This window comes from Zeugodacus cucurbitae, chromosome 6 (assembly GCF_028554725.1).
Source record: "Zeugodacus cucurbitae isolate PBARC_wt_2022May chromosome 6, idZeuCucr1.2, whole genome shotgun sequence".
Classification (NCBI taxonomy): domain Eukaryota; kingdom Metazoa; phylum Arthropoda; class Insecta; order Diptera; family Tephritidae; genus Zeugodacus; species Zeugodacus cucurbitae.
In genome coordinates, this window is record NC_071671.1 from 39261347 (window position 1) to 39289032 (window position 27686).

Sequence of the window (27686 nt, forward strand, 5' to 3'; positions counted from 1 at the left end):
TCTGAGTAAACCTAGAGATACATATGAATGGTTGGTTAAGAAAATACCTACAACTAAAAGCTACCTTAACTACCTAATAATAAAAATGTAACTAAGCCGTTCAGCCATTTAGACGTGAAAGAGCAAAAGTCCCAACAAAAACGACTAAAAATCACTAACTCAATTTAGTTATCTGCCTACTGCCTACTGCCTACCCCCTAAGAACGATGGCGTGATTATTTATAGCCTATGACCATTTCTAGGTTATCATCTATCACCATACCAAATTTCATCAAAATCCCTTCAGCCGTTTAGGCGTGAAAGAGTAACAGACAGACAGAGTTACTTTCGCATTTATAATATTAATATGGATAAAGAAATTTAAATATTTTCCTATGAAAATATGCAAAAATGTTGTAATTCTAATAATGTTTAATATTTCGTCTATGGTGGACCTTCTGGCGGAAATGCCCATATATTGTGGTAATTGTCTTGAGCAAAGATATTATTGATTAGTACTTTTAGGAGTTAACCAATTTGATAGATTTAAAATAAATAATGTTGAAATTAAATATCGGTCGTTATGAGAGATATCTTTCTATTGTTAGTTGAGGAGGATTTTCTTAAATAGCATCTGTTTCATAACAAAATCGATTCAAATATTGGCTAATGCAATAATGAAAAATTGTTGAAAATAAGTTTGTTGTCTTAACCGTGTCAAAAATGCTGAAAGGTTCCCATATATCAAATATTATGATAAATGTCTTTATGGTCGATATTATTAGACATATATCGGTCAATACGTAAGATATTTTAGTGAAATTGCGTAATCAAATTTGCTCTGGAGCACAATGCGATTTACAAGTTTATGGCCAAAAATTATGAAGTGATCAAAACATTTATACATAGTATTAGATTAACAATATTGCATGGTCCACTTAGGTCCACATGGTCCATATGTTTCCCTAGCCCTAAATTACTAAATATATCGACACTTGCTCTTTCTGAAATTTAATTAGTATGTCTTCGTAGGCAGACGGTTTTCTAATTCTATAAGTAATGAAATCATAATAATAATAATTCTAACAAATTGCGCGAGTATGTAATACATATTCTGCTGCATATGAACTTACCGCTACCTTATTTTGTTCATTTTCTGCTTTTCATTATATGTATCGTATGTGTGTGTGTGGATGTATTTGTGATTACTTTTAATAAAATTCACTTCCGTCGGTGGCCTAGTCTAGCACTGGCTCATTGTAATCAGATACCGTCTGAAGTTAAGACAATCTTCACTTAATGTGGCAAATTTGAAATTCCTATTCCACCGCAATATTCAGTGAAATCTTCGAAAGCCAAGTTGCGAAACATAATGTCTTTCCTTTTGTTTGTTTGTGGCACAGGCGGTTGGAATTATCTAAAGGAAAACTTTATCATCATCATCAAAAGTTTGCGACGATAAAGGCATTCCAAAGAATGTAAAAGAAGAACACTCACATATGGGTACATTTGTATGTATGAATGTGTGTAAGTACAAAACTAATGCTCACGGATAGTTGCGGATGCTCGCTTCCAAATAAACCGATGCTGGAGCGGATAAGGTTGTTGGTGATTTGCAAAGCAAGCAGAAGCGGCGTTGGCAGTGATTTCGGTGTCACTGCAGTGATGATGCGGGTGTATGAACATGTGTATGTATGTATGTGTGAATGGCTGTGCTTTCTTGCTGCTGTCTGGGTCTTGTTTTTGTCTGCTGATTTCCTTACGCTCCGTCTCCTTCCGTGTTTCGCCCACACATAACCACAATCCCACATATACATATAGTATAAGTAGATGATGGATACTCGCTCGAGTATTATGAATGCGCTTATTGTTTTTGCACGACAAGCCAAAGCGAGCAGTTGAATGCAAAAACAAACAAAAGTACAAATAAGTTGCGCACATTCTTTTCACCTACATACATATTTACCTTGTTTTTCCTGTACTTTTTGTTGGCGTTGTTTTTGCATTGTAGCTGGTATGCTGCGTGATGCATAAGAGTTTTTGAAAAATTATTAAGGAAAAGCTTTCTCAGTTCGAAATCCCACAGGACATTTTCATTGATTAATTCACAACGCAGCGAGCGTTCCAAGAAGCATCAGTGAGCACCCGAGCGATGGGACGGGGGTGTAAGTGCTGCAGCTGTATGGTGTGTGGTTCTTTCACTCAGTCGGTTATCAAAAAGAGTGCAAAGACCAAACCAACTCGGTGACATGGCTCATTCTGAGCTGAAATGAGGAGATGAGCACCAGAGGCACGAATGAGTCCCTCTCGTTGCTTGAAAGCTGGAGCAAAAGCCGTTGAGAGATAACGGCTCACGGCGGTGAGCATGAGAGTTAAAGCGGTTAGTTGTGCTCAAGCAAGAGTGTTTTAACGTTGGCGGATGGCGGAAACGATGCAAGCAACGATAACTATTGTGTCAACCGTAATGGCCAAAGACGTGTACTGACTGCTGCAAATATGGGAATATTATTGTGGCACTAAAGCTGCTGTTGGAATGAAAAACTTATGACATTTCTTTAAGCGTAGCAATTTCCTATTGCTCTTCTACATTTGTGAGTGAATTGGAAATTTTTAAGAGTTGATAAAGTTCCAAGTTTTGCAATTTTACTATCTATCTATACTCACTATCAGATTCATAGACAAACAATTAAAACAAACAATGCCGAGATCGCATTAGTTGTTATTTTACAGGTTTTATTTGTAAATTATCTGGTTTAACAGCAAAATATGTAAGAAGGAGGATTTTCGGTTATCCATGAAAGAAAATACTAATAAACAAGTAAGGAAAGGCTAAGTTCGAACATTTTATACTTTAGCAATTTATTTATGTAATTTTATTAAGATAACACACAATTTGACCCATATATTGGGCATAAAGTCCAATAGAATAATGAAAATCGTCATATATGGTATATGAGGGCTGATGTAATTCCTAAAGCGATTTCACTCATTTTCCCCACCAAACTACTCTATATACAAGACTATATTCTCACTTAATTTTGCTAAGATATCTTACATATTAACCGAAATATACGGAATAAAGCCCGCACATAAATAGGTATATGGGAGCTAGGGGAAGTTCTGATCCGATTTTAATAATTTTTGGAACAGAGATACACAATTAGGAGAAAAAAATTTCCTCTGAATTAAATTAAACTATCTGAAAGATTTCCCGATATTTTCGGTGAAAACTACCCTTAGGCACTGAGTTCTTCATGTAGATATCCGGGGCCTTGAAAAGTTATAGTCGGATATCGAAAATGTTTCCATAAGTGAAGCCACAGATGATATACAGTATTTGTGTAAAGTTTTATTCCGCTAAGTGAACGAATTAGATGGAATTCAAAATTGAGTTATATGGGAAGTTGCCGTTCTTGTGAACCGATTTCGCCCATTTTTCATCCGTTATGTGAAAAAAACTATAATACTGTGTCTAACATGTTACGAGAGTATAAAAAGTAAATTTTTTTAATGCAGAATTCGAAAATCCTATTATGGCTCATTAGATTGTTTAAGAAACTTCGCTGTTCCGAAATGTTCCAACCGAAAGTGGTAAGGTCAATCAAAAAATAGCATAGTGATATTGACTGAACTCCACTTGAAACTAGTATTATTGGTGAAAAATATAGCTTCAACTTAAAAAGAATGTTTTATAACCATATACCTTTTAATGGAGACCGTCACTATCAACCCCTAGGAAAAGAGAACAATTTAACAAGTTAGGAAAGTGCAATAGAGGTATATCGAAACGGGATTGTCCGCATAGATCTTAGACTATACATACCCCCTCAGGAAAAAGTCTAATGGTGTGATATCACATGTACTTGGTGGTCAATATACTGGCCCAAAACGTTAAATTATCTGCTCACCGAAGTCTTCTCTCAATTAATCCATTGATGATCACGAGCTTCAATTTCAGGCATCAAATAGTCGGTTATCATGGAGGAATAACAGTCGCTATTGATGGTTACGTTCTCACCGACATCATTTTTGAAGAAGTAAAACCACACTAAACCGTTGTTTTTTCTGGATGAAATCACAGTTCTTGCATCTCTTCATGTTGCCCTTCGTCCCAAATGCGGCAATTTTGCTTGTTTACATACCCATTAAGTCAGAAATAGACCTATTCGCTGCAGAATTTGGCTCGAAAACATCGGATTTTCTTGGGACTAGAACCCGCCAAGTCGCCTGCTGGACGTGGTCTATTCGGTCGAATATTATTCAATAATGAATGCTGGGTCTCGAGATGGGAGGTGCTGTTGTGGATAGTACGCTCAGTAGGCCGATTATCAAATGCCAAACAATACAGAACAAAAGGCGTTTGAAAAAAGTACCTCTACTTGGATCACCCGATATATGGAATCTGCAGTTGATATATTATTTTAAGAAAGTTGTGTTATTAGGATGATTTGGGAGATGGAAACATTATAACATCAGTTCGGGTTACTCAAATCATATTACGAGAAAAAATGCTAAGGCGATGCTAAACTTCTAGTTAGTTTTTACAACAGTTTCGTTCCGTGTCTGCTGTTCGCTGGTGGTGATGAAATGAGGAATACGAAATTCTAAATCAGCCAATCGTGTTCGGTTAGTGAGCAATTGACATCCAACATTTGTGGTAACGGGTAACTGAGGTTTTATATACTATTATATATGTATAAGTATATATATGTTCCAACGTGCACAAATGTCAGTTATTTGGTGGCAGCAAGCTGGCAGGTGATGACGTGAGGTCAAAGTGCGAACAATTGTCAGAGCCATTTTAGCACAAATCCAGCATTTGTGTTAAGCTCATTCATGTGGATGTACATATGTGAGTATGCATATGTGGTAGAAATAAATATTGTAATTTGAGGTAGACATATTCGCATAAACACACAGCTTCTTCAAACTAAATCTAGCAGCTAAGGATCTACACTAATATGTTTATGTAATTATATGATATATATATATATGTATATATATATATGCAGATAGATGTATATGTTAGCATGTACAAATAGACAAATGTGAGTATATACGCCTAGGTGCTTCTGCACACGACTTATGAATGAATGGTTTTGTTTTTACAACCTCGACTCCATTCAAGTGCAAATTCAATTCTTAAATTGGACAATAAAATGCGGTAGGAAACGCACTCATCCACAGAATGTATCTATTGTGCTTTAACGTCAACACACAAGTCCATTCATTCATACGGACGTAAATAACTCATCTACCGATAGATATACAAATTGATACTATAACCGTCAAGACATTTCAATTCTTCATTCTTACTCACGAGTAAAATCATATTTATAGCATATATCAGTACTTGTATGTATTTGCATTGTTTATTACTGCGTAAATGTTGCCTATTTGAATGGATGTGCATTGAAAAGCAATGAATCGAGACTATATACCACGCCAACCCTTCAGTGAAACACCAAACTAGTCAGAAAGAATAGAAGTTTACCGATGTCGTTTACTTTAATTTCCTAACTGCAGTCAAACTAGTTAGAAAAGCAACAGACATACATATACAATGCTTTGGAGAGAGTATCAATATTTGGTCAAATTGAAAACCTGAAAAATACTGCTGATATCTTGTAGGGCATCAACTTATGTATAGTATAAGGCTACTCATTGAAAAGACAGTCAGGCAACTAGTTCAGTTGTAGCTCATTTTAGTTGTACAATATTATAAAACTACTTGATTTGACTACAGGGTAATCCCACAATTAATACGCCTACTCACAGGCTGCAATTATGCGAGGTTTGGCGTGAAATGCGCATCAACATAGGAATTCCGTGTAATACATAAAAGGAGTTTCATTATTTATGCAACATCGTCGCTTTGGAATGTGAATAACAACATGCACATCTATTCACTTGTATGCGTCCATGTAATTATTTCACTCGAGAATTAGCTGATTGTATGCACTTCGAATTCGTTAATATATTTCAGAGGGCGCTCGTGTGATAAATAAGGAATAGATGGCAAATTTTACAACTTACTCATAAAAATCATTATATCGTGCTTTAAATTAGTGTTATTTAACAATTCTGACGCCAATTTCAATTGAAATTGCTGTGAAGCCTAGTTACTCTCGCAATTTATCTATTTAACTTTAATTATATTATATAATACACAATTTGACCCACATATTCGTCATATATATTGTATAAAGTTCATTGAAAGTTGGAAACCATAACCTCGAAACCATCGAAACCTCGTGTTCGATATATGGGGCCTTTAAAACTAATGGTCCGATTTCGGCGATTTTTAGAATGGGGCTGCCACACTATTAACATAGTATTTATGCAAAGTTCTGCACCGATATCCTCACTAGTGCTTACTTTATATATTGTAAAGTTAACGATTCAGATCGTCTTCAAAGTTCTGGTATATAGGAAGTAGGCGTGGTTGTGAAGCGATTTGGCCTATTTTAACAACATATCATTGTGATGTAAGGAAACTACACTTACAACTACAAACCAAGTTTCATTGAATTCGTTCGAGTAGTTCCTGAGATATGGTCCTTCACCCATGAGTGGGCGATGCCACGCCCTTTTTCCACTTTGTAAAAAAATATGAGTGCAGATTCCATCTGCCATTTCTTATGTGAAATTTAGTGTTTCTGGCGTTTTTCATTACTGAGTTAACTCACTTTTAGTAATTTTCAACCAAACCTTTGTATGGGAGGTGGGCGTGGTTATTATGGTTATGGATGTAATTTTTTTGGAAAAGTGAGCGTGACCCCGCCCCAAAATAGGATTTTTGTATATATCTCGCAAACCAGTAAAGCTATATAAACCAAACTTTCTGGAGTCGTTTCCCTTACGTACCCCACCATACACCATGAAAATAGTTTGAATCGGTTCAAAACCCCCATATAACTCAATTTTGAATTCCATCTGATTCCTTCACTTTATATTGTATACATAAGGAACTGATGAAGATAGCCTAATACAACTTTTCACAAATACTGTATATCACATGTGGCTTCACTTACGGAAAAATTGTCGAAATCGGACTATAACTTTTCAAGGCGGATATCGAACATGAAGAATTCAGTGCCTAATGTTAAATTTTCAACGAAAATATCGGTTAATCTCTGAGATATTTTAATGTAATTTAGAGGAAATCTTTTTCTTCTCATAGTGTGCTTCGGTACCAAAAACTATTAAAATCGGGTAATAACTTTACTTAGATCCCATATGCCTAATTATAGGTTTTTCAAAAAAATGTGAGATATCTTAGCAAAATTAAGTGAGCGTATAGTCTTGGATATAGTGTACATGGGTGGTGAAAATTAGTGAAATCGTTTCAGGAATTATCTCAGCCCTCATATACTGTATATGATTATTTTCGTTATATTATCTTTATAAAATGACATCAATAAAATCATCATTTCCTTACTTGTTTTTCTTACTTTTTTGATTTCTTTAAAACTTAAAATAAGAATGATTCTGTTGAGACTTTTGAGATTTTGAAGATAATGTCATAAAGGCACTCTTATAGAAGCTCTCGTTGGTGTTGGCAAAAGCTGAGTCTATTTTTAAACTTTATCTGGAGCGAAAAAGCAACATCATTCGCCATAGACTGGAACGGATAATAGGTGCAAAAGAACCTCCCAAAATTCTGAAGTTTCTATCGACTATCAATATGTGAGGCCAGTCGTTGTCCTAATGGAACACAGGTATTCTCCTATTGTCCCAAACTGTCAGCTTCAGGGCAATTGTTTCCTTCAGATGGTCCCATTATTGACAGTACAGGTTCGAATTAAATTTGGCAGTTGGAGTATCTCAAAATAAATTATTCTTTGCCAAACCCACCAAACATATAACAAAACCTTCCTGACCGTCAATCCTTGCTTGGCCACCATTTATGCCGTCTAATCGCGTCCCACTAGAACCGTTTTCGCTTGAAGTTTTCGTTACTGAAAAATTGTTCATCAGCAGTAACCATCCAATTTAGAGATGTATCGATTATATTGCGATTCTGCAGCGATTTGATGCTGGAAATTTGGGCCATACATCGAGCGCACTTTCACAACGCGAGATACAACTGACTAAATTTATTTCTTTAAAAAACGAATTTCCTAAATGTAAAAACTGTATTGCTGACATAGCAATATTAATTAAATTAATAAACACGTTGATGTTTACAAATGAACTGAACTTTTTGCTTATTTTGGGATGTTATTTGTTTTTGTCTTTCTTTTGTTACTATACTAGTTTACCAAATAACACTAGTAAATTTATATGAGCAATACTCTGTTTTCTGGATCCATGAAAAGCTTTTGAAACGAACATTTGCTTCTCCATGCCGATCAATGTGCTCGAAACAGTATCATAGTAGAATAATTTATTATATATAATATAATAATATTCTAGGCAATAAAAGTGGTAATTTAATTGATGTTGTAATAAAAACTATGCAAAATAAGTTATAAAGGTCCTAATAAAATAAAAATATCTCAAAGGAAAAAGGCTGTTGCTTTCTCCAAAGTTTATTGTTTACATATCCACAAGGGAAACAAGTACCTTGCATATACTTATATAATATTACGTCACAGTTCTCTTGAAATTCTGCCTTAATCGAATAAGAGAATTCCATTAACTATGTATTTTTACGTAAAACTTCATCAATAATTGTATGCAAATTGTGTTGAAATGAATTCAGTGGCTCATCCCTTCGCTATCTCAACAAGCGACTTCCTACGGCGTTATGCCACTACCACGACTAAGTCACTATTATTTTACCAGCGCTCGCAATATATCAGGCTTAACTAACGAGTTTTTGCCAACACTGAAATCGAAATGAATTTCAGTCCGACATGGCTTATCCCAGCTTGCAATCAGGATATCGAATTGGTCGCACACAGATTGAATGAGTAGCCGCGACGGCGGTAGTCGAGTATAATTGCTGCCTGTGTCGAGCCGAGAGTCGAGTGGCGTGCCACACGTTATCGCTGTTGGCGTCTCGCAGGACGGCAACATTGGAGCTGGCGCTTGGAAAATTGGCATGACGGCACCGTGGCGGTTGACGCACCGCCGCCGCCTGTCTATCATTCACTGCACCAAATGTGTGTATGTATATATGCTAATGTATGATGTACATTTGTATAAATAACTGTACTATTTACATAGTTTGTAAGGGGGTGGGAGAATACGGGTATATGTGAGGTAAGTAGGTGCGTCGTCGCCATAAACTGTTGCTATCGCGAGAACGTTGCATGTCACAGGCCGAACATGGATAAAGGCGCAACAGTGGCTACACGCATGTTTATGAATATTATGTCCATTTGGCACGATTCGCTGTTCATCATCACATGTGTGTACATATGTGTGCGTGCGAGTTGGTGCTACACGCCGCGTCGTAAAACAAAGCCCACGCGGTGGGGCGCTTGGCGGTGAGTCGGTCGGGGGCACTGTGTCGTGTCGCCACTCGGCGTCTTTGTTAAAATTTGTGACACATACTTAAGTGCGGCAATGCAAAACGCGAAATGAGCAAATAACCTAAGTGCGCCTAAGTGTGAGTCATGAGTGGGCGGAAATTGGTTAACCACCTTTTAGCAGGCTGTGGAATTGAGGAACTACGTTAGATTGGGGCGTTGAAAAGGCTAAAAGGATATACTTCAATGATCCAAGAATCGTTAACTATGCAATAGCGGTTTTGTGGTATTCCGCTAGATTTGTCGTAATAAACTCGATGAGTTTAGTTGAGGTTAAGGTAGATCTTTGAGAATATTTACACGTACAAAAAAGGTGGTTGGTCTAAGTTTGAGTGACGCAACGCTTATTATTTGATACTCATTGCCCACTCATGATGTCAATAATGTTCATAAAAAATTATACTTTCCTCAAAAAACTTTTTAACCCTTTACATTGTAATATATAGCAAATTAAAATTATTTACCTAAACAAAATTAATATGTGTACTACTTGAGTGTGTAGTATATTTCAAATGAACCGATGTATTAAATTGGCATTATTTTACAACGCAAAGAATGTCTTAAGAAATGGGTGCGGTATTTGAAAGAAACGAATTAAAACTCTTAATGGTGAGCTCAAAAAATAATCATATTTAATATATTTTTAAGGATTTTTTCGATTAAAAGCTAATATCAACATTATATGTTCCTGGTTACGGACTCTACCTAGATTACGGACTCTACGAAGCAGATCTCTACGCTTGCAGAAAATCTCACTTGGTCAGTAGTGAACGCCGTAATAATGGATCAGAAAGACCCTTACGATTCGTAATTTTTTTCGAAAGCATATTAGGATAAGTGTAACTGAAGTTCCTTTGTATAGAGATACAACCTTCATATGCATGCTTTTAGTACTTAAGGAAATTTATTTATAAAAGAGACTTTAATGTTATTAGGTATTCGTTTTTAGGATATTTTGGCGTTACAACAAAATGTGGTTTTTCGATTACAAAATGGTCAAGACTTTAATTTGAGTGTAGTACAAGAATCTTACATTTCTGAGTATTCTGATTTTCTAAGGTCTTTAGTTGTACAGTTGTACACCTTTATTCAAAACGACTTATTGAGGGTGTTTTCTACCGAGTTCATTTTTGCAAGATGGCATACATATGTATATTTTAATAAGATGCTATTTATTAATTACAATGAATTATAACAACTTTAATTACATCATTAAAATGCACTTAAGAAAGTTTAAGAGTCTTCATAACTAGCGCACCATAAGTGAGCATGCGAAGATGCAATAAAAATGCAACAACACCTGCGATAAACCGCGTGCCACACATACATAATGTTATGACATACATAAGAGAGTACGAATACACATGGAAGCGTGTTTGTTTACCCCGAAATGCTTATTACACACACACACACGAACTTCCACGAACATACACTGGTATTAGAATGGGTCATGCAATGTGGGCTCCGTGGTGAATTGACTCGAAAATGCCGTGGTGTTCTGTGGAATTTGGAAAAAAATGGTGTTGCGCGCAGACACCTAACTATGAACAAAAATGAGCCGACCAACTGCTGCACTCGCTGGCTGGTTGGCTGTCACGATGGCAGTTGGACAGGTGAGGAATACCCAAACCTGCGAAAATTCAACAAAGTGAAATTAAGCGGTTGGTTAGGGTGTGCGCCGAATGTAACTGTTGCTGGCACAAAATATTGTTGCGTGTTGTTGTCCTCAGCTTTTGCTATTGTTGTTCGTTGCAAGTGTTGACTGCTCGGTCACTTGAGTGTCAACACATGCAGGGACACATACATACATACATATGTAGATACATATGTAATGTTCATTCTCTTGTTATACTTTATAACTTTGATTGTACGCCTTTTTTGCATTTAGTAAAGTTTGTTATTGTTTTTGTTGGTTTTTGGTTATAATTGTGCACACGATGCGGCGTGTCTGCATGCACTACTTATATATGGTCTATATGTAATTCATTGTTGAATGTTGCCGGGACAAAAGTTCAGTTGTGTGAAGGTGTCGGCACAGCTGCTTGTGGCTCACCGCTTCCTATTCTCACTTCCTGTGAGTGTAATTAAAAATATTCGTTTTTAATTCTCATTTTCGTGAGTTATTAAAAGATTAGACGCAAAAGCGCAAATGGAATGCACCTCGAAAACGTATCTGAAAATATTTAATATAAAATTTATGATTTATCCAGCTGTAATGTAACAAAAAAAGCTTAATAGAGTCCTAATCACACCATATGAAATCCAGAAAACTGTGCACGGCAGGACAGACGCTATATAGGGCAAAGCTGGATGTTCGAAAAAAATTATATATTTAATACGATAATATTATACGAAAAATACTGGAGCCTTTATAGCATATGCAACAAGCTTGGCTGAACTTATGTGTACACCATTCTGCCGAAAAAAATTAGTTTGGTCCAATACCCAGCCGAGTGTTGTACATTGCTATATACATGTGTACGTGATGTGTTCAAAAAATAAAGAAATTGTAAAATTAAAAAAAAGTTAAAATTTTCAAGGGTTTGGAGAGTCCAATTCTCAAATTTTTTTATTATGTTGATATACATGCCCCTGAAGAACGCTAACATTTTCAGCTGTATTCATTGCTTACTTTGTTTTTAACAGCCGACAATCCAAAAATCTTGTAGTATTCATTTCTTAAGAGCTCACACTTCGTTACTTGTTCGTGAATTCTTGGGCAAAAACAATGCCGTACCGATGGTACCGCCTCCATATTCGTCAGACATCACTCCGTGTGACTTTTTCCTATTTCCAAAAATAAAGAGAACCTTAAAGGGTTGTCGTTTCTGGAATTGCAGAGAAACTAGAATTGTCGCGCTCCTGATGACGCTAGAATTGGTAACAATGGCGGAAATAGTAGCCAATGGAACTTACTAGTATACCAAAGTCCTCTCCAGCGCGTCAAAGTAAAAATAGCGGTATATGGAGTTTGTATATGAGAAATCGCGGAAAGAGTCAAAGGCTATTCCAACAGGTAAGGAAGGGCTAATTTCGGGTGTTACCGAACATTTTATACTCTCGCAATTTATTTATTTAATTATATTAATAAAACAAAAAATTTGACCCACATATTCGGCTTATTTATGGTATAAAGCCCATTGAAAGTTAGAAACCCTAATATTAGTTATATGAGAGAGTCCCGATTTCACTCATTTTTGGCACGGAGACATATTCCCTCTGAATTTCTTCAAAATAACTGAGAGACTTACCTATATATTCGGTAAAAAATTGTTAGAATCACTGATGTCCTCATATTCGATATAAAGGGTCTTGAAAACTTGTAAACCGATTTCGACGATTTTTAGAAGGGCGATGCCAAACTTTAAATGCAGTATTTTTGCAAATTTCTGTTCTAATATCTTCACTAGTACTTACTTTATATATTGTATAGTAAACGATTCATATTGACTTCAAAGTTCTGGTATATGGGAATTAGGCGTGGTTGTGAACCGATTTGGACTATTTTCACAATATATCATTGGGAAGCTGGGAAGATATTATGAACCGAATTTTATTGAAATTGGTCGAGTAGTTTCGGTATGGTTTTTGATCTATATATGGGCGAAGCCACGCCCATTTCAAACATTGTATTCTTCTGTACCATCTTTACCATGCAATTTAACGTTTCTAGTGTTTTTCCTTAGTGAATTAAAGCATTTTTAGTAGTCTTCAAGATAACCTTTGTATGGGAGTTAGGCGTGGTTATAATCTGATTTCCTCCATTTTTGGACTGTGTGAGGTCGTACCTAAAAGAGAATGTTTCCTTGATATAGCTTTAGTAGTTTACGAGATATCTACAAAAAACTTAGTAAGGGGCGGCGCCACGTCCACTTCCCCAAAAAAGTTCCATACACATATGCCCCTTCATAGTGCGATCCTTCATAATAAATTTTACTTCAATAGTTTAATTTATGGCTTAGTTATAGCTCTTTATATGTTTTCGGTTATTGCCATTTTGTGAGCGTGGCAGTGGTCCGATTACCACTATCTTTTGGTGCCAAGAAACAAGTTTGCCAAGTTTCATCAAGATATCTTAATTTTTACTCAAGTTACAGCTTGCATGGACGGACGGACAGACAGACATCCTGATTTGAACTTTACTCGTCACTTTTTAGTTGTAGGACTTACAACCAACCGCTATGTGAACAAAACTATAATACTCTCTTTAGCAATTTTGTTGCGAGAGTATAAAAATGGAGTGTAAGAAGTGTTTCGACGATTAAAAGAAGCGAATGAGGACTATTTTATGGGCAAATATGGTTTTAAAAAACTAAAATTACCATTATTTTATGAACAAACATATAACATATGTACATATAATAATTTTCGTTATTCTAGTGGATTTTAGAGCGAATTTAGTGGTTATATTGTTTGTTATCTGGCAAATTTTCGTGGATACACGTTTGTGAGTGTAGACCTTCCCTTACGTGATATAGACTTTGTATGTTTCCTGAAAATATTTCCACATCTTTGGGTCTTATTAGGGATGAGCGATATTTCACTACCGGTGATTTTTTCACTGTGATTGAAAAATCGCATATAGCAACTGTGTTCAATTTTTGCAAATATCAGTGCTTTACAATCGCAATTACAGTTCAGTAATTTGAGTTCGATCACAGTAGCTATAGAGAAGTTCAATGCTTTTGTTCGATCACAGTACATATAGGCGTTCAGTAATTCTAATTCGATCACTGCAGTAATAGCAGTTCGAGAAGTAACAATCACTGTTCAGTAGCTATCACTGTTCAGTACCAATATCAGTTCGAAAGTAGCAATCACTGTTCAGTACCAATATCAGTTCGAAAGTAACAATCACTGTTCAGTACCAATATCAGTTCGAAAGTAGCAATCAGTGATCACAGTAGCAATTTTAGTTGCGATTTCGATAATTTTGGGTACGGTGATTACAAAAGCAGTTAAATGTACCCAAAATTTATTAATTAGTTAATTGTGATTAAAAAAGCAGGTAAAATTTGGATATTGTTAAAATTAATAAAAATGTAAATGTAAACAAGTAAGGAAGGGCTAAGTTCGGGTGTAACCGAACATTTTATACTCCCGCAATGTATTTATTTAACTTTATTTATATTATATAATACACAATTTGACCCACATATTCGTCATATATATTGTATAAAGTCCATTGAAAGTTGGAAACCATAATATTAGGTTATAAGCACCGAGGTCCTCGTGTTCGATATATAGGGCCTTAAAAACCTATGGTCCGATTTCGGCGATTTTTAGAATGGGGCTGCCACACTATTAATATAGTATTTGTGCAAAGTTCTGCACCGATATCTTCACTAGTGCTTACTTTATATATTGTAATGTAAACGATTCAGATCGTCTTCAAAGTTCTGGTATATAGGAAGTAGGCGTGGTTGTGAAGCGATTTGGGCTATTTTCACAACATATCATTGGGATGTAAGGAAACTATCACAAACCAAGTTTCATGGAAATCGGCGCCACGCCCATTTTCCATTTTGTAAAAAAATCTGAGTGCAGCTTTCATCTGCCATTTCTTATGTAAAATTTAGTGTTTCTGACGTTTTTCGTTAGTGAGTTAACCCACTTTTAGTAATTTTCAACCTAACTTTTGTATGGGAGGTGGGCGTGGTTATGATCCGATTTCTTTAATTTTTGGACTGTATTAGGAAGTGGCTAAAAAAAACGACTGCAGAAAGTTTAGTTTATATAGCTCCATTGGTTTGCGAGATATGTACAAAACTTAGTAGGGGGCGGGGCCACACCCACTTCCCAAAAAAATTACATCCAAATATGCCCCTTCATAGTGCGATCCTTCATACCAAATTTTATTTCCATAGCTTTATTTATGGCTTAGTTATGGCACTTTATGTGTTTTCGGTTTTCGCCATTTTGCGGGCGTGGCAGTGGTCCGATTTTACTCATTTTCGAAAGCAACCTTCCTATGGTGCCAAGTTTCATCAAGATATCTTAATTTTTACTCAAGTTACAGCTTGCACAGACGGACGGACGGACGGACAGACAGACATTCGGATTTGAACTCCACTCTTCACCCCGATCACTTTGGTATATATAACCCTATATCTAACTCGTTTAGTTTTGGGTGCTACAAACAACCGTTATGTGAACAAAACTATAATACTCTCTTTAGCAACATTTGTTGCGAGAGTATAAAAATTAAAAAAAAAAAATGTGGCGTACAAATTCTCATAAATTCGTTTTTTTTCTTGTGATCGCAATAGCAATATAAAATCACAGTGATTTAAAAATAGCAATATCGCTCATCATTAGGTCTTATACATTGCGAGACTATAAAATTGAAATCAGACATTGAAAAGAGGTTTGCCATATCTTTTGAAATAATTAGTGTCGAAACTTAAACGAACTAAAACTGTGAAACGAAACGCGTTTTGATGGTAATAATATAATAAGTTTTCATTTTGAAGGCCTCGATGATCCCAACCAATATGACGTTTGAGTTTAATCGACTTCAATTTACGATAAGTCTTGCATTCGCTATAAATATTAACAAATGGCAAGGTCAATCCTTGAAAGTTGATGAATGTCATCTGTCAGTTGAAAAATGTCATCTACCACAAGATGCTTGCTTGGACCCTCCAAAATACATAACTAATAAAGAATCATTAAAATACTTTATTTCATATATAATATTATTCTAATAAAAAAATGAACTCAATAAATTTAAAACTCTTCTCATTTATTGCCTCTAATGCGGAAGAAACTTCTCCGCTGGGTCTGCTAGTTAATTGAAAAACATAATATAAAACTTTCTCCCAGTCTATAGTAACAACTCGAATATTAACTTATCTTAATACTTGATATAATGGAAGAAATGAATGAAGAAGTATATTTTGCAGCTGATTAAATTTTCCTGAGCGTAGTATTCAGGCGATAATATAAGTATTGTAAAGCAAAAGTTATTTGTCAAGCAAGATATATTAGAGCATAGCACTGTGATGTTTTATACTGTTGAATTTCGCAGAGCCGTATCAACGATAGCACATTTTCATATGTGAATTTGAGATATTTATGATGTGTACAAGTGTAATAACGCATACTGAGGCATTCCTCTTATTCATTCACATACTTAAATTCTTTGTACTCATCCTCGTCTCTTTCCCCCCAAAATTATGTATTTGCAGCGAGGAGAATGTTTGGAAACTTTGTGAACAAGTGAAGAAAACACGCTTCGATGAACTTTCCAAGTGCTACGCGGTGTTCGTGTCAAATGAGGGGCGTACGGTGCCGCTATGGCGCCAAAAAGCAGGACGTGGCGATGATCAGGTCGTGATATGGGTAAGTAACAAATCAAACAACAATATGTGTAAAGTTCGTAAGAAGAATGGCGAATATAAGAAGAAAGAAAAAATAGAAAAAAGCAACAAAAGCTTCAATGTTCAAATAAAGCGCAACACATTCTGTCGCGCACAAGTTGCACTTGTAAGCGCTTACCGCTTCTCTTGCTTCGCGCATGCTGTTGCTTCGTCATTTCATACAGCTGCCATATGTATTTAAACTGTTGCAAAGCTAGTGTCAAATTCTACACACGCACACCCACCGCCACACTCCATATGTAATACACTTTTCTCGCATTATTCTTCACGAAAATTCCAGTCACTTAGATTAGGGTTTGGTAGAGCATCGTATATTGTGTACGGGGCGTATGAGCAACCTATACATCCATGTGTGTATATATGTACATACTGGAGTTGCTTTGAATTATTGTGGCTATTTTTTATTTAATAATTTGCTTACTTATAATTTTAAAAAATTTATTTTAATGAGAATAAATGTGCAAAAAAAATTGTCCGAAAATGTAGGTACCGACCAAATTATAAATTTACACCAAATTTATTTTCGTTGTAATTCTTTTTTCATATCTAAGAGCCTAAAGCTTTGTAAACAAATTTTATTGACAAAAGTATAACGCAGAAGTTTTTATATCAAAAGTGTTTACACAAAAGTAATCGATTTATAAGCCAAGATTCGTTGTTTATAAAATATAAAATTAAAACTTTCAGAGTTAACTAATGGAATTATCTAAACTGCCTGCAATATTTGGAACGTCCCTATCATACATTGGGCTATATTATCACTTGAATTTATACTCCCACTCATGTACGTACACACATGCATGTGTATGTCCTGCACGTTTTTGTGTATGTTAAACGTAAGTACGTGTCTTGTCTCCGTTACTGACGCCATCTCCGCCGTCATTTGGAATGCGCGAACATTTGCACTTTGCAAACAAATAATGCCTTTGAATTGAAAATTGATTGATGATAAAAGAGTATGACCACTGTTTCTTAGCGAAAATTTCACACTTCTCCTCACGCAAACACTTCTCAATGTTCTTCCACTTTATATTTCCATTCTTGAAGTGAACTTGCCAAATTTTACATTTCTACAAGTCTATATTATCTAACGATAAAGTTCTTCGCTTCTCACTTATTTCATTTTTTATATTTTTTCCTCGAAAAGCCTTTGGTATAAGTATAAATGCTTAGGTGGAATAAGACAAGAGTATGATTTAAATGACTATAAAAGAAACGCTCTGTCCAAGATTTGTGGCTATTCTTTTTCATCAAGAATCGTTACACAAAAAACATCAATATAATAAGAGATGGGGATTATATAACTATATATAATTATTATTTTTTCTTTGTTTCCTCCACTCTGTAGTAACTGATTTTATGCTTTCCCAGGTTGGAAATATTGGGATGTAGGTACTATACTTTACCTTATAGACCTAGGCGTCTGCTCTGCCAATAAGTGGTCTGAGAAGTATTTGCCGGCTATAATTATACTCTTTCTGATCTTAAAATTAGATTTATGTTCAACTTTATCAAAAAACTTTAAAAAACTATTTGTGAAATTATGATGTGTTATTTATTAATAATTCAGGTAATCATGGTTTGGGTTTGAGTCATCTATAATCTAATTGTGCCTAAACATTTGGCGAATGTCTATAAAGTTCAAGTATTTGAAGCTTAAGTGTCTATATATGTATGTACATTGTTCGATGGGCGCTTTAAACACATCATTCATTAACATATCGCTCAGCGGTTGTCAGGGGAGCAAAGAAAATTATGTTTCAAGGTTTTTTGTGTTGCAAATAATTTCAAACACGCTTTGTACATTTTCTCAAAGCATAATTCTTGTTCAGTTGTCTACATATAGGTTTTTGTATATATCTCGCAAACCAATAAAGCTATATAAACCGTTTCCCTTACGTATCCCATCACACACCATGAACATAGTGAAAATCGGATAATAACCATGCCCACCTCACATACAAAGGTTATGTTGAAAATTACTAAAAGGCCGTTAACTCACTAATGAAAAACTTCAGAAACGCTAAGTTTTACAGAAGAAATGGCAGAATGAAGCTGCCCTCACACTTTTTAAAAAATGGAAAATTGGCGTGGCGTCGCCCAATTTAACGATATTCGGTATATGATATATGATTTTTTTAACACCCTGATGACATGGACGGAATATGGGCGAAATCGGTTCACAACCACGCCTACTTTCCATTTAACTCAATTTTGAATTCCATCTGATTCCTTCACTTTATATTGTATACATAATGAACTTATGAAGATAGCGGAATAAAATTTTTCACAATACTGGAAAAATTTTCGAAATCGGACTATAACTTTTCAATGCTTTTCAATATAATTTTTCACTGTCATCAATTATGCCTCTGTACCAAAAATGGTTCAAATCTGGTCATAACTTCTCCTAGCTCCCATATACCTAATTATGGGTTTTTCAAAAATACGATGGACTTAATACCTTATAAATCGGTTAATATGTGAAATATCTTATCATTTAATAAATATTTCGAGATAACAATTTTGTTTTAAACATATGCTGGATCAGCCTAAGCAATTATTTTGAAGCTTTCTGTGGTTTTTGGGGTGAAACCTTAAATTTATCCTAACCAAGTTGATTCGCTCTCAAATAAACATTGTGTTGTTTTTGATGGTTTTGACTTTTAATTCTTTTTGAAATGTCAAATAGACGACATAAAGAGATTTGTAAATTCCAAAAATGAGGACAGCAAATGCGACCGCTTTACATTTTTACTCTTATTCTCTCAAAATAAAGGTCACATTGTACAATATTTGTTTGAAGTACTTAGTTTACTACACTGAAACGAATAAGCAAAGTTTTAAATCATTAGTCGGTTGCATCTGGTCTCTGTCAAACATTAAATTCACAGTACAAAAGCGAAATAAAAAGAGACATTGTTGGCAGCACTAGTCGATGAAGGGTTGTTTAGAAAAGGCATAACAGCTGGGTCGCCGCTACCCCGGTGACTGCCAAGCCATCACAACCGATCGGCGTCATCAATTATGTATGAATTTACTCAGCGAACCAGTTGGCCGGTGCGATGAATGCAGAGTATACGAGTATGTATGGTCCATTTCAATTTTATTAGCGAAAAGTAGTTGCGACTACGTAGCTAGGGACGACTACAAACCTTCATGCTGCTGTGCTAACTGTATTGTTACTGTAGTTGCAATTCCGTGAAAATTCAGTAGACGACGCTACATTGGCTCGCAGCTCGAAAAAAGGTAAATAAGAAACGTGTAGCGTCGCCTGGCGCCTGGCGCCTGGCGACCTTGTTCGCCCGTTCTGACCTGTTGGCTGATTGCTTATTCTGCGTGTTCTAGGCCTATCCTTGGCCGCTCACAATTCTCCGGCGGTTCTATGGGCGCTTTGGTATGTTCGTAAATTTTTTTATGTACTTATGCATGATGCGAGTAGGCTGTGAGCGCAATGATGCAAATCTCACGAATACACTTAACCTTTCCCGTGCATGCATTAATAAAGTCATATTGGCTAACTACGTACTCTGAGTAGCCGCCCTCGAGTTGTTTCTTTGCATACTTTTCGGAAAAAAAAAAAAAAAAAACAAAAAATTAGGAAAATAGCAATTGCACATGAACGGCCCAGCCTAAATGGAAAAGGCAAATTCAGTTGGCCCTTCAAGCGCGCAGTTTGGCTGTGCGGGCGAGCAATTGCACGCTATTCGTGAATTTTGCAAATTTGTCTACTAATAAAATAAAGAAATTATGTGCTTGATGGCTGACATGCCGAGGCCAGTAAAAGCTGGAAGGCGCGCAAATTTTACGGCCGACGAGGGAAGTTTGCGGCGGATGGCGCAATGACTCAATGAACAAGACACACACACACAGCCGTTCATAACTGCTATTTGTTGTTATTTTAGCGTGTAAATGTGGCGTGTAGCACGTTGTATGTGGCATGTGCCCAGGATGCCCGTCGGCGTTAATGCTCACAACTACAATTACAGAGTTTGCAAAAAAAAAAAATCATCCAACATTTACCTTAAAAAATATACATTCATGATTATATATTTAGCTGTATGTATATGTTTATATGTGTGTTTCACCTTGTATTTGTGTTGTTGCAGTCTTAAGTTTCCTTGGGCTCCATGTTTTCGTCCGCCTATTACCACTACCAGCCTTAGCCTTGTCAGGCCCCGCGCCTCGCAGAATTCAAACGAACATGTAATGCAGTGTATTATTATTATTTTTTCGTTAGAATTTTGTTTTTCCTGCATTACAACTTATACTATATACGTATCTAGAGTTGTTTGGCGCATATTCCCATACATTTTTTTTGTTTTTTTTTTTTGCAAAATAAAGCTGTACCTTTTTGGAAATATTTTAAATGTATGGTTTACTCTAATTTTTCTATATTTAATTCCTTTTAGGATTACCACGTCTTCTTTATGCACAATCCATCACCCAATCGGTGCTTGGTGTTTGACTTGGACACGACGCTACCTTTTCCCACATATTTTCACAAGTACGTAACAGAAACGTTTCGCTCGGATCTTGCGCTGAGACCGGAACATCATAGGTGAGTAGCATAAATGTACATATATCCGATACAATGGTATGATCTAGGGTACAAGTTGTTATTCAGATAATTTGATGTGTTTTTTATTTAAATAGTTTTAAGTAAAATGTTGAAATAACATGAGGGCTACAAATTATTTTTATGAGGTTTTTAGTGACAGTATTGATGCCTTATTTTGCAGTTATTTTAGGAAAATGTATCTACTTTAATGTACCGGGTGATCCAAGTAGAGGCACTTTTTTAAACACATTTTTTGACAGATAATGCGTGAGTCGTGTCAAGCTGTCATGTTATTTTGGTTCAGTATTGTTTGACATTTTATCATGAACAGCGTTTACGAAGTGTTCAATTTTATTACGAAAATTCACTTTCTGTAAAGAATATGCTTCGCTCAACGAAATCAAATAGATTTAAGAGCTGCCATTTCATCCAAACAAAAAAAACGAAGGATTGGTCTAGTTTGTGAGCCGGTAGAATCATCGGTCCATATTTCTTCAAAAATAATGCCGGTGAGAACGTAACCGTCAATGGCGACCCTTATGGCGCCATGATAACCGACTTTTTGATGCCTGAAATTGAAGTTCGCGATCTCGGTGACATTTGGTTTCAACAAGACGGTCACTTCCCACAAATCGCATCAATCAATGGATTTATTGAGAGAACACTTCGAGCAGATAATTTCACGTTTTGGGGCGTTCGATTGAGCTACTTTCTGTGGGGATACATATGTAAAGTCTAAAGTCTATGCGTACAATCGCGCTTTGATTCAGGCCTTGGAGCAGAGATCACGCGTGTCATTCGCCAGTTACCAGTCGAATTGCTTGAATGAGTCAACGAAAATTGGACTCAACGGATGAAGATGTAGCCGCGGCCAACATTTGAAAGAGACAATCTTTAAAAAATAAATGCCAAAAATGTTATTTCTAATGATAATAAACATTCCTCACTAAATTTTAATTATCTGTGTTTATACTATCGCAACATGTTGCACAGAGTATAATAGTTTTGTTCACATAACGGATGTTTGTGTCACCCAGAAATAAAAGAGGGTGATATATACATATATCAAAATGATCAGGATGACGACTAGAGTTGAAATCCGGATATCCGTCCATCTTTCTGTCCGTGCAAGCGATAGCTTGAGTAAAAATTGAGAAATTTTAAAGAAATTTGGTATACAAAGGAGGATGTTGGTATTCAAAATGCCATGCTATGCCTACAAAATGGCACAAACCGAAAACACATAAAGCGTCATAACTAAGCCATAAATAAATTTATAAAAGTAAAATTTGGTGCAAAGGATCGAACTAGGAAGGGGCATATTTGGATGTAATTATTTTGGGACGTGGGCGGGGCCCGCCACCTCCCATATAAAGGTTATGTTGAAACTTACTAAAAGTGAGTTACTCACCAACGAAAAACGTCAGAAACACGAACTTTTACAGAAGAAATGGCAAAAAGAAGCTTCATTCAAACTTAAAAAAAAATGGAAAATGGGAGTGGCGTCGCCCACTTATGGGTCAAAAACCATATCTCAGGAACTACTCGATCGATTTCAATGAAATTCGGTATATAATATTTTCTTGACATCCTGATAACCGGTTCACAACCTTGCCTACTTCCCATATAACTCAATTTTGAATGCCATCTTATTCCTTCACTGTATATACATTAGGAACCAATGAAGAAAGCGGAATAAAACTTTACATAAACCCCATATTTGAAGTTTGACATCACTTGTGGAAAAATTGTCGAAATCGGAATATAACTTTTCAATTCCCCGGATATCGAACTTGAAGAACTCAGTTAAGGGTAATTTTTTCCCGAAAATATCGTTAAATCTCTCAGATATTTTAATGTAATTCAGAGGCAATCTTGTTGTTTTTCTTAAAAAAAGTAGGGAACCTAGAAATGGATCACCGTTAATAAGCCGTTGTGATCTTATTCTCGTTTAGTTTTCGTTTGTTATCATCTAGATTATAATGCGATTTTATGGGAAGTTAATTTGGTTGTGGTCGATATAAGATATGAAAATTCACCTGATCTAGGTGGTACCACACTCATATTTAAATGTTTATCTCGTCCATATAGTCACGATATAGAACATTTCATCCTCGTAAAAAATATCACCTTTTTTCTGGACAATTTTTAAAAGGTTACGTGCTTAAGTAGTGAAATAAATGAGTTATATTTTGAGGACATGTACTGATTCCTTTTAGTATTTTTAGTAATAAATATAAACACGCTTTTAAACCACGTCAAACTAAAAAATTAAAAATAATTCCCAATAAATGCTGACAAAAACAATTAACGAAAATTAGCGTGAGTGTTCCAAGTATTAATTCTAATTGTTCAATATTTACGTATTTTCTTTTCATGAGAATGTGTCGTTGATATTGTTTTTTTGTCATGTAAAAGATGGAACATTTTCACAGTGTGTAATTGAGCGTTTGTATAATGTTGAGTATAATGAGACATCATTTTCATCGAGTAAAGGAAACGCTATTAGTTTTATTATTCTAATTTTGATATATGGGTGATTCTACGATAAACCTCTATATTATGATTTGTGTCCCTTTTATTTATCTTCTCACGTAAAGGCAAGTCACTTAATACATATTTTATTACTTTTTCGACGATCAGCGTAAATACATAGGCCAGGGGAGAGACGAAAAGTTAATGGTAGAAAATAGTTTTACCAAAAGCAAAAAATTATTTTAAAATAGTATTACAAATTAAAGGTACCCTCTTTCCTAGATGAATAAACCATAAAATTAAAAAAATAAATCAATAAATTCACTCTTTATCCTAAATAAACGAAATAAATATTAAATATAAAGATCTTTCAAAAGCATTTCTGACTTGAGGGCTTACTGTTCCTCTGCTTCCACCAGCGGGTACTGCATCGAACACTTTCCTAACTGATGCGCTTTCGTCAATTCGAACAACATGACCTAGCTAACGTAGCCTCTGTCTTTTTATTCGCTGAATTAATTATCACAGTCTTAGACTGTAGTACAATAAATGAGCCCTTAAGCATTTTTTTAATGCGACCGCCTTTGAAATTATGTCGTACAAATGGAACAGAATTTCGCAGAGTAGATACATAAAAAATCGGGACAAAAGTTAATTTCAAAAGTTATATGAAATATACAAAATAATTTTATTTTTTATTTAAAAAATACTTAATTTTAATTATTTTACTTTCGATTGAACTTAGTTTAGGTTTAGCATCTCATAACAAAAATATATGTATTGTCCGAAAGTTAAATAAAAAGGAGAAGCCAAGGGATATAATTTTTCGACTTTGTAGGGCCGCACAAGTTACCTCTTATCGTAGAATCACCCATATAATATATTCGAAATAGCTACGATGAAATTAAGTGAACTAATGAGTATGATCAATTTGTGGATTGTAGAAATTAAGTGTGGTCTTCTAATTAAATATTTCCTCATATCTCTCATTAACCCGCATTCATAAATACCATACAGAAAAAAGCAAATAAATATAATGTATATCCTGTAAATGCAGGTGATCTATTTTCTACTCAAAAAATAATACTTACTTATTTTCATTAGTATAATGTACATAAAGGATATCTTCCCGTTCTTCCCGTATCCATCTGTATATTTAGTATAATTTTGAGTCGGAGTTACAATATACATATTTAATTTCAATGACTATATTATTGCCGCGCTATCTATCGATGGAGGGATGGGGTCATATGTAGAAGTTCACGTAAGTGAGGAATGTTTCTGATTGCCATTTACTTGGGAGTGGTGAGGAACGATTCTTTTGCATATGACTCAAGCAGCTCACTACTTCCGGTTTTAGACCAAATATCCCCTGGCTAGCCAACAGATAGCCCTGGCTAGCCAACAGATAGCCAGGGGGGATAGCCGTTTGAATGTGAGCTAAAGTGATAAGGCGAAGCCTTGTGTCATCTACTACAGCGGCCATAATAGAGCGCGCATTTGGTGTTGAATTTGTGGTGGGAGGGAGCCTCCGACGATGAGACCTGGCATTCACCCCGGGGAATGAACGTCTAGCCACAATCCGCATCAAAGCGACGTTCTTCAACAAATCGCTGATTTGCGCCCACGCCCCGGCCGAAGAGAAGGACGATGTGGCCAATGATGCTTTCTATGAGAGCCTAGAACGCACCTATGAGCGCTGCCCCCGCCATGATGTCAAAATCGTGCTTGGCGATTTTAACGCTAGGGTGGGTAAAGAAGGAGTCTTTGGCACAGCAGTCGGAAAATTTAGCCTCCATGACGAAACATCGCCAAACGGCTTGAGGCTGATCGACTTTGCTGATGCCCGAAATATGGTTGTCTGTAGTACCAGATTCCAGCACAAGGAAATTCATCAAGCGGAAGACATGTCTCCAGTGTTTTAGAGGTGCGGACGCCCCGAGGACCAAATATTGACTCGGACCATTATCTGGAGAGGAAACAGACTGCTTACCTCGCAACGTTGCGATCGACCACAACACGTTCGGGTGGGATAGATATCGAGAGCTGAAGAGGTAAGCGAGAAAAGAAAAGCTTGAAAAGCTGGCCGACAGTGGTAATGCTCGAAAATTTTATGAAAAAATTAAGCGACTTAACGAAGGTTTCAAGACCGGAGATTTATCATGTAGGGACCGAAGAGATAATCTGAAGAATTCAAATAGCAATTACCCGTTTGAAGAACAACAAAGAGTCGGGGGCCGATAGATTACCGGCCGAGCTATTCAAATATGGCGGCGAAGAACTGTCAAGGTGCATACATCAGCTTCTTTATAGAATATGGTCGGAAGAAAGCTCTGCCCAATCCATAAAAAGGTAGATCCCACAATCTGCGCCAATTACCGTAGTATAAGCCTCCTCAACATTGCATATAAGGAGGCTGTCGAGCGTATTGTGTGAAAGACTAAAGTCCACCGTCAACGAACTGATTGGACCTTATCAGTGTGGCTTTAGACCTGGAAAATCCACCAGGGATCAGATATTTATCCTCTGAACATTGGCAATGGCGAATACCGCAGACGATGGAATTATGAGCTGAACGGCTTCGCTGGCTTGGTCATGTTGTTCGAATGGATGAAAACATTCCAGCTCTGAAAGTGTTCGATGCAGTACCCGCTGGAGGAAGTCACGGGAGAGGACGACCTCCACTCCGATGGAGAGACCAAGGGGAAAGTGAGAGTAAAGTGCTAGAAAGTAAGAAGAAGAAATGAATGGCGGGCACTGGTGGATTCGGCTATAATCACGTAAGCTAGCCTACGCCAAATATGTATACATATATACATATGTATATTATCGAATAGAAAATATGGTAATGGCATTCAAAATAAGAGCATCTTATTCTTAACTGGCGTAGAAAAGAAAATTAAAATAACGATTTTTTACTCAAAAGGGTTTTCTTAAAACAGGAGCTTTGACTAATAGAAAAAACTATAATAATAGACCAATTAATTCAGCAGAGTGAGCGTTTAGTCCTTCTCCATGTTCGCTACCGCACTCAGCGAAAACAAAAATACGAGTATGATTCTTTTTGGTTTCGATAGTAGCCATATCCGAAAATGTACTACGACTTCTCTTGAAAAAGGCGGCTAAAGCCAACGGCGCTCGTACTTTTAGTCATTTTACGGCCCTATATTTCTGCGCTTTTTGTTATAAATAACTTATATCTATCTCGATCAGTTATGATTTCGCCTGCTAAAAATGTTTATATCGAATACCCACATATGATTATCGAGCTATATTGTCGTCCTCGATTAAGTTGGTACCCACTTTTATGCATCTTTGAGTGATTCAGAACAGAAAAATCCGACGAAGTAACCGATCGATAAAGACTATAGTGCAGGAATTTTTCCAGAACAAAGATTCCGATTTCAAAAAACAGGAAAACCAACATTGAAAATAAAAATTGGCAAGAAGGAATACGAATTTAACAAATTCACTTTTTGTCTATCTTCATGAGCTTAGGTTTTCAGCCTGCATTTATATTGACTTATTATGCATTCCATGTGTTATTGATGAATTTAGCATATCAGTTAATAACATCGCTCTTTTATCAATTCCTTTGCAGGTACTTCAGAGTCATACCTGCAGAAACATATCTAAGTGAATTCTCTTCCGACCGGCGCCACATGCGAAGGCCAGATGGCAGTTGGATAAAGCCACCGCCGTCATACCCGCCCATACAGTCAAGCAGTAAGCCATTCAGGCATTTATTTATCATTTAAAATTCGATTATGATGTTTTGAGTTTGAATTCAATTCTATTTACTCTTATCAT

The 27686-nt window shown here is 36.1% G+C and overlaps 1 protein-coding gene across 8 annotated transcripts in view; it reads left to right on the forward strand.

The window, feature by feature from the left end:
* The window catches only part of LOC105219458 (protein N-terminal glutamine amidohydrolase), a 43769-nt gene that overhangs the window by 15167 nt on the left and 916 nt on the right, over positions 1-27686 (forward strand). For all 8 annotated transcript variants that reach the window (XM_011195602.3, XM_054233072.1, XM_054233075.1 and 5 more), the window contains 3 exons: positions 16649-16802; positions 21253-21401; positions 27478-27602. In XM_011195602.3, the coding sequence (XP_011193904.1) occupies positions 16649-16802; positions 21253-21401; positions 27478-27602 (428 nt within the window). The remainder of the gene's footprint in view (positions 1-16648; positions 16803-21252; positions 21402-27477; positions 27603-27686) is intronic.